General features: G+C 45.1%; 1 protein-coding gene across 1 annotated transcript in view; it reads right to left on the bottom strand.

Annotated features, from left to right (window-relative positions):
- The window catches only part of Fbn2 (fibrillin 2), a 186,384-nt gene that overhangs the window by 53,700 nt on the left and 120,339 nt on the right, over positions 1–12,345 (bottom strand). Inside the window, exons 26-34 of the mRNA XM_005069091.4 lie at positions 10,931–11,059; positions 10,012–10,137; positions 8,077–8,202; positions 7,534–7,656; positions 7,253–7,378; positions 6,400–6,525; positions 4,229–4,351; positions 2,064–2,186; positions 201–326 (exon numbers count right to left, since the gene is read on the bottom strand). Of these exons, the coding sequence (XP_005069148.1) occupies positions 201–326; positions 2,064–2,186; positions 4,229–4,351; positions 6,400–6,525; positions 7,253–7,378; positions 7,534–7,656; positions 8,077–8,202; positions 10,012–10,137; positions 10,931–11,059 (1,128 nt within the window). The remainder of the gene's footprint in view (positions 1–200; positions 327–2,063; positions 2,187–4,228; positions 4,352–6,399; positions 6,526–7,252; positions 7,379–7,533; positions 7,657–8,076; positions 8,203–10,011; positions 10,138–10,930; positions 11,060–12,345) is intronic.

Below are 12,345 nucleotides of genomic sequence, written 5' to 3'. Positions count from 1 at the left end.
AAATATTTCATAGGAGATGAAAGCCAGCCTTCCTCATTATTCATTCCACAAAATAATCCGTGCTTAAACGAGTGGCTTTTATATGTGCTGCGTGCACTGTGCATTCTGCTTCCAGGGGGAGCCTGTTCCAGCCCTTTCTGTGGCTTCATTTGCTGGTGGCTGATCCAACTTGAAAATGAGTTGGCAGCCTGGCGACCCACCTTGGCAGGACCTGCTGTCTGAGGCTGGGGTGAAGCCCATCTCGCACTCGCAGCGGTAAGCCCCCGGGACATTCAGGCACTGGCCGTTTTCACAAAGGTTTATGTTTTCTGCACACTCGTCAACGTCTGCAGAGCAAAAAAAGACATCTCCATTAAGTTCAGGGTTCCATCACACATTCATTTCCTTGCTCAAGAATGAAATCAGTGGCCTGTGTTGGTGTTCATTAGTATGAAGCAACAATTAACCCATTCGCTAGAGTTAGGGTCCGTCCGGGGCCTGAGAGCAAAGCTCCCTAGCTTACACCCTAACACTCAGCTATTATATAGACTGATGGGGGTTTCCCTGAGTTCTCCTTAATACCCACTGATTAGTCAGTATTAAAAGCAGTTTAGTAGATACGACCAAGAGCTCTGGAATTGCATTCATTCATTTGAAAGCAGAGCAATACACATGCTGGTTTCCCTAGCTGAATCGTCTTAAAGGAGATTAGAGACACCACGGAAACAAAGTTTCCTACCTACTGCTAAAGTCTCATCAGACAGTGCCGGCGTTGGTGGCACATGCCTTTAATCCCAGCACTCGGGAGGCAGAGACAGGCGAATCTCTGTGAGTTCCAGGCCAGCCTGGTCTACAGAGTGAGTTCCAGGACAGGCTCCAAAACAATACAGAGAAACCCTGTCTTGAAAACCTAAAGAAAAAAAAAAGACACAGACCCTTTCCAACGACCTTCAAGATGATCTACTTATTTTTATGAAGCAGGAAGTGGGAGGAGGCTGGATGGCCGCGTGTCCTGAGCCAGGTGGCACGGGTAGTTACTAGGCTGTGGGGTTCACCGACTTCCCTAGAAAGATCGGGGCTGAGAGCAGCAAAGAGAGCGGCAAGGGTCCCACTAAGGCCCATTTTGCCTGCAGATGTGTTTGCGACCAGCACCATTCTTTCTCTGACACCACAGCACATCCAAAGTCTAGGAAACACTCCAAAGAGAGGGAGTGCCAGACAGACAGGCTTCCTTAAAGAGGTGCCGGAAACGGGTCTGTCTGCACTGAGTGTGCCCGAGCTTCATGTGAACAATTACAGACTTACTCTTCACAATCGGGAGTTTATAGTGTGAGTGAACGCCAGCTGAGAGACATCTCACTAGTAGAGTGAAAAGTTATTTTCTTGCTCAAAAGGATGATCTAGTCTCCTATATGGTTGTAATGAGACGGAGGTTAATCCCGAGGCCCCGGAGAGTGACAGGAGTGACATGGCAACTGGTGTGTACTGACTCTTAGGGGGATGGTTCTTAAGTCCTTTGCTTCCCTTATTCTGATTACTCCTTTGAAACTGGGAGAAAAGCTAGTAAAACTCTGAGGAGGATAGTAAGCAGCCTCAATGATGTGCCTTAGAAAGAGACATTGCGCATACCGTCTTCCAAAACTAAGAAGTTCCCCCAGATCATCCACTTAGGGATAAAAATGCTGCTATGGTCACTATGCCTATTTCAAAATGAGAAGACCTGAGGCCACTCAGGCTGCTCATGTATGTAGGTTTACAGCAGAGGAAGCAGCACAGATATTGTGAACCCAGGTATCCAAAGCCTACATTTTTCTGATCAGTACCTTATAAAGTAGTAAGAGGTAACGATAGTCATTAACAGTACAGGGAATGATATGTCATTACTTTAAAGCATCCGATACCCTGGAAAGCTTTTCCAGGCTTGTGTGTTTAGTGGATGAAGGCATGTGCTCGCTCATTCACAGGCCGAGCAGAAGCACAGACACAGTTATTTCAGTTGTCTTCATAGTTTTCTGGAAACGAGAAAAGCACATCAGGTGTCCTGAGACAGACATATGGGAGCACTCGTCAGGACGGTCACTCACCTGAGCATGTAAAGCCGTCTCCCGTGAAGCCCTCGGAGCAGGCACAGCGGTATGAGCCTGGGGTGTTGACACACTGAGCATTTATGCTGCACTGGTGAGTTCCATTGGAGCATTCGTCTAGATCTGGTGACGAGTGAGCACAACAAAGGAGACAGGTAGTGAAGACGGGACATTCTAACGCACGGGGAGGTTTTGACTTGTCAAAGTTGCGAGGACATTTCTCTGTGTCCCTAAGGTTTTAAGATCATAATCCAAAGTGTTCATGCCATTAACTGTGGCTCCAGCTACCAACTCAAGAATTGTGTGACGTCTTCATAAAACATGTAAAGGAAAACTGGAGTCAGATTTCACTGTGACCTCCTCCCGTGGTGGCCTTTACCACTAGAGGTCCTATCACTGAGAGAGGATCTGTTGGGAGATAGGATTGATCTTCACAGGGGAGAGTAAGCACAGGGCTCTAAACCTACTTTCAAAGGAGGAGGGAGAGGTGTGGTTCTTGATCTCATGGAATTAACAGCCTGTGGGGAAGGATGATGTCAGACACAGAGGAGAAAGAATTACGTATTTCTCCATGGAAGAGGTAACTTTTAACCAACCTCAGAGCGCCTCCTTCCAGGATGAAGAAGCAAACTTCACTGAGTGGAACGAGAGGTGGGCATTTCTCACAGAGAGCTACACTGACAGGGCCACCCAAGAGAAGTCCAGGAGGTGGCATTAAGGGCGAGGCAGGACACAGGGGCCACGACAGTGGAAAGGGAAGCTAGAAACTGCTGCTGGGCTTTGGAAGCCAACGCTGGGGTTTCTCCTAAGGTTAAAGAGCTGAATGTCAACTGTGAAAAGGGGCTGGAGATTCCTGCTACAGGAGGATCAGGGGGTGGATATGGGGGAAGGAGGGGGCAGGCAAAAGGGAAAGGGGAGAGAGGGGAAAGGAAGACTGAGAGGGAGGGGACAGGAGGCAGAGAGGGGACAGAGGCGGTAAGGGAATGAATGGCTGAGCAAGGGATGAAGACGGAGTACTGGTGACTGAGCCCTGCAGTCTAACCACGGGGCAGGCAGGCTTGTGATAGCTGGCCAGGCTGAGAGGTGGACATGAGGCACATAAGATGGAAACCAAAAGAAGAACAGTAGGCACATGGGACCAGAAAAACGGGAGTGAGGACAGGCCTGCCTGTAAGGGTGTGAGGCTTTGCTAGTGCAAGGGCGTGGCTGGCCTGGGAAGAGGCTTACAGTCGACCTGGGGAAGCTGACGCAGGGTGTTACACATCAAAGTCATTTGGAAACTATGATGATACACATTCTCTAATTGGCTTTAAATATGTGACGAGCAGGGAACATTTGGCTGGACAGGGAAGCTTCACTCAAATTATTTCACATTATTTGTAAGAGCTATTAAAGGTTTTTATTTAATCTTCACTATAAGCTTTTACTGAGAAGTCATCATGGGGACCTCAGATGGCCGTTTTTTTATTTTTTCTATTTTAAATTGATCTGGGTAATTCCTACCAGCTGAATATAGTCTTTATTGTTACAACATGGACATATTAAACAGTTTTATGAATGACACCCAGAGTGTAGTCCAGTCCTCTGCCTCAGGGCTATACAGTATTATTAGGCTTTGGCTCAGTGGTTATGGAACTCAGGGAAAAAGATTTCCCTAGTCTCCCTTTTTCAAGTTAGACTTCTTGGAATTCAACGAAATGCTCAGCTTTGCCTGCAAGGACAATTCTAGTACTAAGAACTGTCCATTGACTCCCATCTTAAGGTCATGTGAAAAACCCCTTTGTTTCCCCCATTTATTTCACTGTCTTTCAAAATCGAACTGATTACACTATGAAAAGACTGGGAAAACACATTAGCCGTTTTTCATGTTAAAGCTGTTTAGATCACTGGCTGCACATCAAATAATTTTTTTAACTGAGAAACATGCATGAAAAGGCAGATGCCAAAGCATCCTGTTGTAATTTGACCATTTATATTAAAACTAAGGAAACACTCAGGCAGGAATTATCCCTGCAACCAAAGACAGCTTTGATTTATGAGAGAATAAATAAAAAGGAAAGAGGACATTCCCGCTAGACAATGTCGGTTAACACGTGTGCAAGGGAGAGCCATGAAGAGAGCTCCCCCCACCCCCGCCAAAAGGGTATTTCTGTTTGCAAACTCACCGATACATTTGATGCCGTTTCCCACCCAGCCTTCTCTGCAGCTGCACCTGAAGCTCCCAGGGACATTCAGACACGAGGCGTGCATGTCACAGTTGTGGGCACCAATTTCACACTCATCCACATCTGAGAAACCAGTTAAAGAGGAAAAGACAAAGCGTGAGCTAATGGAGTCTACTTCCAGGTGGGGGTTTCTGCAAAGACAACAGTTCAGGACAGACATGGGGGCTGCAGAGAGGAAACACCAGCACTGCCTTTGTCTCTCAACCGCTAAGATGCGAAACTTCATGATCATGACCAGGCAAGCCCTGCTCCACAAGAACTCTCTGGCCACTTCCTGCTGGGATGAGAACGTGCAGCTGCTGTCCCCTGCGGATATGAGTGGCAGCCTGCACATGTTGCAAAGGCTGAGACAAAGCTCCGTGGGGAGGATGTGGAGGCGCACACACATTTCAAGAGAGATTCTTGAGAAGGGCTGCTCCTTCCTATTAATATTTATCACATATTTTTCCATGAAGATAAGGATGAGCCTAACATTAAAAAAAATCTATCCTTCATTTTAAAAGTCAATGCTGCAATGTAGTTCAGGGGTAAAAAAAATGTTTGTTTGGCATGTGTAACTCCCTGAAACACACACACACACACATACACACACACACACTTACGCATGTGCGCATGCACACACAATCAATGCTACATATATATATATGTATATATTTAGAGTTTTTGTAAACTGTCACTTATATGTGCACTTCTGAGAATCTGTAAAGAATGCACCCCTCAGATGTTACCTGGAAAGGGGCCAATGCATACCATCATGTGTTTATGTTCACAAATATACACAAACACAATCATGTGATCTATTCAGGTATATACAGCCATGTGCACCCTAACGGCAGTTTTGTCAATGGCAAACCAAGTATGTGACAGTGGTCCATAAGCTTACAATGCCTAGACACGCAGCTGTGCTGGAATAAGTATGCTTTTTGATGTTAACATCAGACACATTTCTTGCGATGTATCCCCACCGTAAGGCAATACACAGTTGTGTGAATGTGTGTACACATAGTAAACACACTCATACTATATACAACTATGATGATTTGTTTTCCCAAAACTTTCTAGAATATGCTTCATGTCTGTTCTAGGAGCTCACTGACTATCAGCTGCTGCTGAACTGATACTGTGCACACACTACTGGCTTCCATCCCCTCTATCCCCTCATCCCCCATCATCTGCCTTTTCCTGGATGGTCAGCTAAAGCGTTCCCTGCAGCCTGAGCTCCTTCACTGCTGCCTTGAGCAAAATCACATGCAGAGACCTTAAAGTGAGCGTCCAGGAGACAACTAGCCAGACCTTTATAATGACATTTCCTAGTCCTATCTGTATGCAAAGGGATAAAATTAAATAGTAAAAACAAGAGTCAGGCTATAGAGAGTGTGGGAGAAGAGTAGTGAAGAGAAAAAAAAGGGAGAGAGGTAATCAGACAGACTGACAGAGAGAGAAAGAGAGAGAGAGAGAGAGAGAAAGAGAGAGAGAGAGAGAGAGAGAGAGAGAGGTATAACGCATGGGAGAAAGGCAATAAAAGCCTAAATGGAACCTAAGAGTGCATTATCAGTTAACATTGCCAATCAAATGAAAACTTGTATCTTTTAAGCCAGTGGTTGTCAAACTTTGGGCTGCAAGCCCTTTGGGGGTAGAACAGTCCTTTCACGGGGGTCCCCTAAGACCATTGGAAAACACAGCTATTTACATTACGATTATAACAGTAAAAAAATTACAGTTATAAAGTAGCAACGGAAACAGTGTTATGGTGGGGGGGTCACCACAACATGAGGGACTGTATTAAAGGGTTGCAGTATTAGGAAGGTGGAGAACCACTGCTCTGACGTTCCTTCTGTACGTGGGCCCTCCATCCGGGCTGCAATTGTGCTGAGCAACAGAATGATCCACCAGAAGCAGGGCAGTATTGACCCACTCCTTCCTGCTGGGTGGCTCAGGCAGTATGCACCTCAGCGATGCATGGTACTGATGAGAGCTATTCATCGCACAGCAATTATATCCTGGTTGACTGGTCCTAGGATGCCTGGGTCCGAGGTTGTTGAATAGCGAAATGATGTTAGCTTTAGAAACCAGCGAGGCAGAAGTCTAGCCAACACGAGGTTGAATCCTACCTGTGCATCCCGTGGTCCCCTTCTTCACCGAATAGCCCAGCTGACAGTGGCAAATGAAAGAGCCCTTCGTGTTCTCACACTCCCCAAACATGCAGATGTTGGGATTCAGGTCGCACTCATTCACATCTGGAAAATGCATTTTCTGGTTACTGCCGTTCATTGCAGTAATTCAAAAGCCACCTTTGAAACTGAATCACATAGTACTGAAATAAACAGATACAATTCAAAATACAGTCCTCTTGAAAGACTTGCATGGCAGGCAAGTACCCACTTGCCTTTAAGGGTTTCTGAAATAATTATTTTTCAGATTTTACAGTTCTGGCAAAACAGTTCAGATTTTCAAAGTAACAGTGAAAGAAGGCTTCTTTCCATTGGTATGTATATTCACACGTGTATGGGACTCTCATTTGCTGGGGGAGGAGAGCTGCCGCGGCATGCTATCTTCTGGGCATAACACGGCTATCACATGCATGAACTCACAGCAGCTGTGGCTACTTGTATAAGATCAACCGACTAAAACTGGAACACAGATGTGGTGGGTTATTTCCAGGACCCATCCCCTATTGAGTGATCAGTAGATAGATAGCTGCTGAGGGAGGGAGGACCACTCAGCTGCTGAGGGAGGGAGGACCATTCCTTGTGGAGTATGTGGCACTGGCAGGGTTCCTAAGCTCCAGTGGATGGCCTCACACCCATGCACACAAAGGCAGCATTAACTGCACTCAGTGGGTTATAAAAAACAAACAAACGTGAAGTTGGCAGGGAGACATGTTTGAGGGAGATGGAGGAAGGCACCATATTTCACTCTGTATGAAAGAACAACAAAGAAGTATCAATTGTTTGCGATACGCACCGATGCATGTTTTCATGTCCATTGAAGCCATGAAGCCATCGTAACAGAGGCAGCGATACTCCCCAGGAATGTTGGTACACTGACCACCATCACAGACATCAGGATTGTTTTCACACTCGTCAATATCTGATGACACAAAGTGACGTCCAGTGAGAGCAAGAATGTCTTTCATTCGTGCCAAATAAATTTCCTGCATTCATCTCCACTCGACAAAGTCTGGAGGCACATTTCTAAGAGGATAATCACGGCATGCATATACTTCTTTTTTATCTTTTCTATACCTGCACACGATCTCCCATCTGGCATCAGCGCATACCCCTCACTACAGCTGCATTCGTAGCTTCCTTCTGAATTGCTGCACTGGGTGTCGCAGCCGCCATTCATGATCATGCATTCATCGATATCTGTACAGACATGGTGAGCACGTTAGACGCCAAGTCTACATCCACACAAAGGAATGGTTACTGCATCTTCTTTTAAACAGATGATGCTTGAGTAGCTTTAGATTTGTCTTCATACTATTTCTACTGATTTAAGGTTATAGCATTAATCTCCCTTAATCATTTTCACTTCCTGTTGCATAGCATTCTATAGAGTCCACCCTTTAAGGAGGGAAGAACCCCGAAACATAAAAACTATGTAGTTTGGAGCACTTTTTATGATGAGAACAGTGAGTTTTCTGCAAAATCCACAAACCATCTGGCCCCCGTTTGCATTCATTTATAGTACAAACGACTCTCATAGGCTTTAGGGTAGATACATTTGGTGCCAAAACTTGATGATCTGAAAGATGAGAAATGCAGGCCTGTGTGGTCCACTCTCACCTGTACAGCCCTGGCGGTCTGGTGTAGCCTGGTATCCAGGATTGCAAGAGCACTGGTAGGTTCCAATCATGTTCACACATTTGCCATTTCTACAGAGATTGTCGCTCAAGGAGCACTCATTAATATCTACAAAAGACAAACAGAATTGTGCTTTATGCCAGAGCAAAATTAGAAGAGCCTTTAAGAGCGGGCTTTACCAAAGAATAGGAAACAGGACAATCGGGGATGTTCAGTAAAGATGCTGGTCTCTAAGTCACTAATTTCTGTCACCAGAGCTTTCTGCTGTGTTGGAAGCATTCCTTTCTTTGTCTATAGCTTCCAAAATGGTACTGAATGTTCTCCTAGCCCTCAGAATGTGTTTTAACAGAACTGAACAATCTTTAATGTTGTTTAATTTTATTTAGAGTTGCCCAGTCACATGCAGCTAGTCATTGTCATCACAGAGTGCACTGATATAGTGTATGTCATAAATGAATCTTATTATTGCTTATTTTATGGGTTTACACTGGTGCGTCCACATGGTCTTCAAAAGCCATTCAGGTGTTGCCTACGGAATCTGAACTATCCTGAAGATGCTGGTTCCAGAGAACAGTTGGCAGCTAAGACACTCACATGTTTGTTTTTTTTAGCTGTTTATGTGTCTGGCTATGTGAATCTTCAGCTCACAACTGTTAGTTTAAAACAATTTAAAACAATCCGGCTCTTACAAGATGCAAAATGCTCATCAGGAATATGTTAGACATGGTGACCATTGGCTATAAGGAGAAATTATTTCAGACTGACACAATTACCTAGAAGATTTTGCTGCATAAATTTATGCTTATAGTCACTGAGTACACATATTACAAAACATTTATAGTTTTATAATATAAATTGCCCTTTTGAGGGGCAGTTTACTCAGATGTAGGGTTGATGATCTCCAAGCTATAACAAACTAGATGCAGGACTGGGCGTTGGTGGCACACGCCTTTAATCCCGGCACTTGGGAGGCAGAGACAGGTGGATCTCTGTGAGTTTGAGGCCAGCCTGATCTACAGAGCGAGTGCCAGGATAGGCTCCAAAGCTACACAGAGAAACCCTGTCTCGAAAAACCAAACCAAACAAACAAATAAAAAACCCAAAAAACAAAACAAAACAAAAACTAGGTTCCTGCATCACTATATTGCAGCATGTCCAGCCGTGAATTCTTCAATCCCTAGGGCAAAGTCATCATTTTCATTACTATCAAAATAAAAATATTTAAAAATTTAAATCCATCCTATTGGAAAATGCCTGTTTAATGTATTATTCAATGTTCATTTCATGTACCAACACAGAAATCTATCTGACTTCATAAATAAATGTATGTGCATTGGTGAGCTGTGTTCAAACAGCACTGAGGAAGAATTCTCCCGATGAAGGTGCTTCCTAGCTAAGTCAGTGCTGAACAGCATGTGTACTAGAACATGGTAAGCCCTCTGTGGATTTACAAGCAGTAGCTGGAATGGACAAATGCCCGTAGTACTCTACTGTCAACTCTGCCATGCTTCTGAACTTGGCGCTAGCAGAAGACCTTTGTTGACAGAAGACCTAGAGACATGAGGTGTCAAGGGAGTTCTCATGATCTTCTGTGGGTGTGTGGACCCTGGGTGAGGTGTGGGCTATTCTGAATGACTAGGGGGACAGGTGTGTGGACAGAACATGGAATGGGTGTGTGCGTAGAACAATAGCCAGGAGGTGTCCTGGGCAGCCTCCGCCATGCTGCCGGGACAGTGGAACCTATGACCTTGCATAGATCTTTATGTTGGACCCAGGGCCGAGCAGTCTAGAAACTAGATATGGGGATTTTGGATTCCCAGGTTGTAATGAGCCTTAGGATCATACATTCATTAGGACTGACTCCTGGTCTCTACCCATTAGGCTCACTGTATTTCTACACAAAGGGGAGAAACTCACCCACACAGTCCTCACGGGATGGTGACAGCTCGTGTCCCAGTGGGCAGTCACACTGAAAGCTGCCCTCAGTGTTCACACAGGTGCCACCCCTACAAAGGAGAGGGTTACGTTCACATTCGTCAATGTCTGAAAGGTAAAAACGTGAGATCCATTAAAGAACTCGTAGGAAAATATATTTACACATATAGTATGGGAGAAGGGATACTACGAGGCAGGTGTGTGGCTCAGACATTAAGACACATTCAATCAGAAGCGGCTAAGTTTTACTTTTCGCTACAACATGGAAACTAAGAAACTTCTACTCTCAATACAGTAAACCATTGCAAAATAATCTAGTTCATAAGAGGTTACCTATACACATTTACTTTATATCACCATAGACCAAGGGTTAGTGCTATCGTTTCCCGTCATTTAATATTTAAGTCCAACTGAAGAACACATCTTAAGACTCCTAATTAGTTAGGGGCGTCTAATCTGTGGCCCACGGTTGCTTGTAGCCCTAGTCAGTCATGAATGCAGAGCAGCACGCTATAGACAACAATGCCCTTCTGTAACGTGAGCAGGTTGCACCCCTGACAGTGGCAACATCTGTGCTAAGTTCCATAAGTCACTCATATGAAATACTGGCCCAAACGTTTTTCCGTATCACAACTATAAGGCACAGCTCTCGTGGGACTGGCCGGGCAGAACACAGATTGGGGGTCACCACAATGTTATCCATCATAAATAAAACCTTTTTGGGTTGTCTGTGTGTTGCTTCCAGTCTGAGGAAGGGATTTTGTCTGTCCTTGACAGCTCTCATCCTCAGCACACCTCCGGTCAAGGGTGCTGCCACAGCTCTGAAGCCAGCCAAGGCACAGCAGACCAGTCTGCAGTAGGCTGGTTTCCCAGCCAGGCAGGAGGACCAGGCCAAGCTTACCCATGCAATTCTTCATCATCATGAAGCCGCTCTCATATCCCTCAAAGCACTCGCATTCGAAACTGCCCGGCGTGTTGACACAGATGCCACTGCCGCAGAGGTCAGGAGAGATTCTGCACTCGTCGATGTCTACTCCCAGTGTTCAAGGGAAAGAAAGGCACAGGATGAGATAAGAGAGTGCTGGAGGGACAGGGCCTTCCACATGAGGGAGCTGTACTTTGGAGACTTGGGGATGTCTGGGCTGAGAGTAGGAAGAAATGTTCTCAGGAGATCGGACTTCTCTTTCATGAGGCACATTCCTTTCTCCAACTGCCAAAACTGTCATGGTCAACCGGCAGGTGGGGCCTGTGTGTCTTTGAATTCTGAAATGTGGCCTCTTTGTGGCTTAGATGTAGTAACAGTTGAGTGGACCAAGTAGCTCCTCGGCAAGGCCCAAGAGGGGAGGCAGTGTGCTCACTTGGGGCTTAGGCCCAGCAAGGCCAGAGACTGTTCATTCTGCTGCCCCCACCAAGGGAGCATGTGGGCCTGGAGCGCTGATGGTAAGAAGGCTGCTGGCTGGCCGCTCACAGACAGGCAGCCTCCAAGGCAGCCACAGCACACCCCTCAAGCCAGAGCATGTGCACACAGTGGGGCCTTGGAGGGAGCCCACTGTGCGATCTGCACTACCTTCGGGAGAGAAATGCTTACTTACCAACATTAAACAAATACAAATAAATTATGTGTTGTGTTTTGCCATGTTTTCTATATTATAGTAATAGTATCTGTACCCTCACACCTGTAACGCATTTTCAGTGCAGAACTTGGATCTACAAAAAACATGTTTAAGAAAGCATGAGCCATTAAAAAAAAGTCACAATGAAATGTTTCTGCCACTAACTTATTTTAAAATATTTGTTAATGTATTGAGGCAGGGTCTTACTATGTCTCTGACTGCCCTGGAATACTCTGCAGGAGCTCACAGAGATCCCCCTGCTTCTGCCTGCTGAATGCTGGGACTGAAGGCACATGCCAGCACAACAGGCTCACTGTGTCATTTGATGAGTTGAAGTCTGAAGTCTTTCTGGATAATGAATGGACAAATTCTGCATTTCTGGTCAAGCATTTGTAATAAATTGCATGTCATCAGACAGAAACATTCCTAGCTTCATCTCTTTTTGATCTAAAGTGGTTAGGAATGCTGTTTGCAGGTGAGGAAAATAAGTCAAAATGTGTCTATTGCAAACTAAAACAATTACTAGAACATTCTTCAAGTTGATGTAACAGGCACAGACTCTTAATGGCTATATTCTTTAGTCCTTATACATTTTGAAGATCATATGCTCACATCAAAACAAGAGAGTTTTGTGTTATTTTGTAGCTCCCAAAATTATCTGGAGAACTGGCTTTTAAGTTCAATAAAAGAAAATAATGAGAGA

Source organism: Mesocricetus auratus, unplaced genomic scaffold (assembly GCF_017639785.1).
Source record: "Mesocricetus auratus isolate SY011 unplaced genomic scaffold, BCM_Maur_2.0 Super-Scaffold_6730, whole genome shotgun sequence".
In the NCBI taxonomy this organism is placed as follows: Eukaryota; Metazoa; Chordata; class Mammalia; order Rodentia; family Cricetidae; genus Mesocricetus; species Mesocricetus auratus.
Note: the sequence above shows the minus strand (reverse complement) of the source record. Positions and strands in the feature narration are given on the sequence as shown.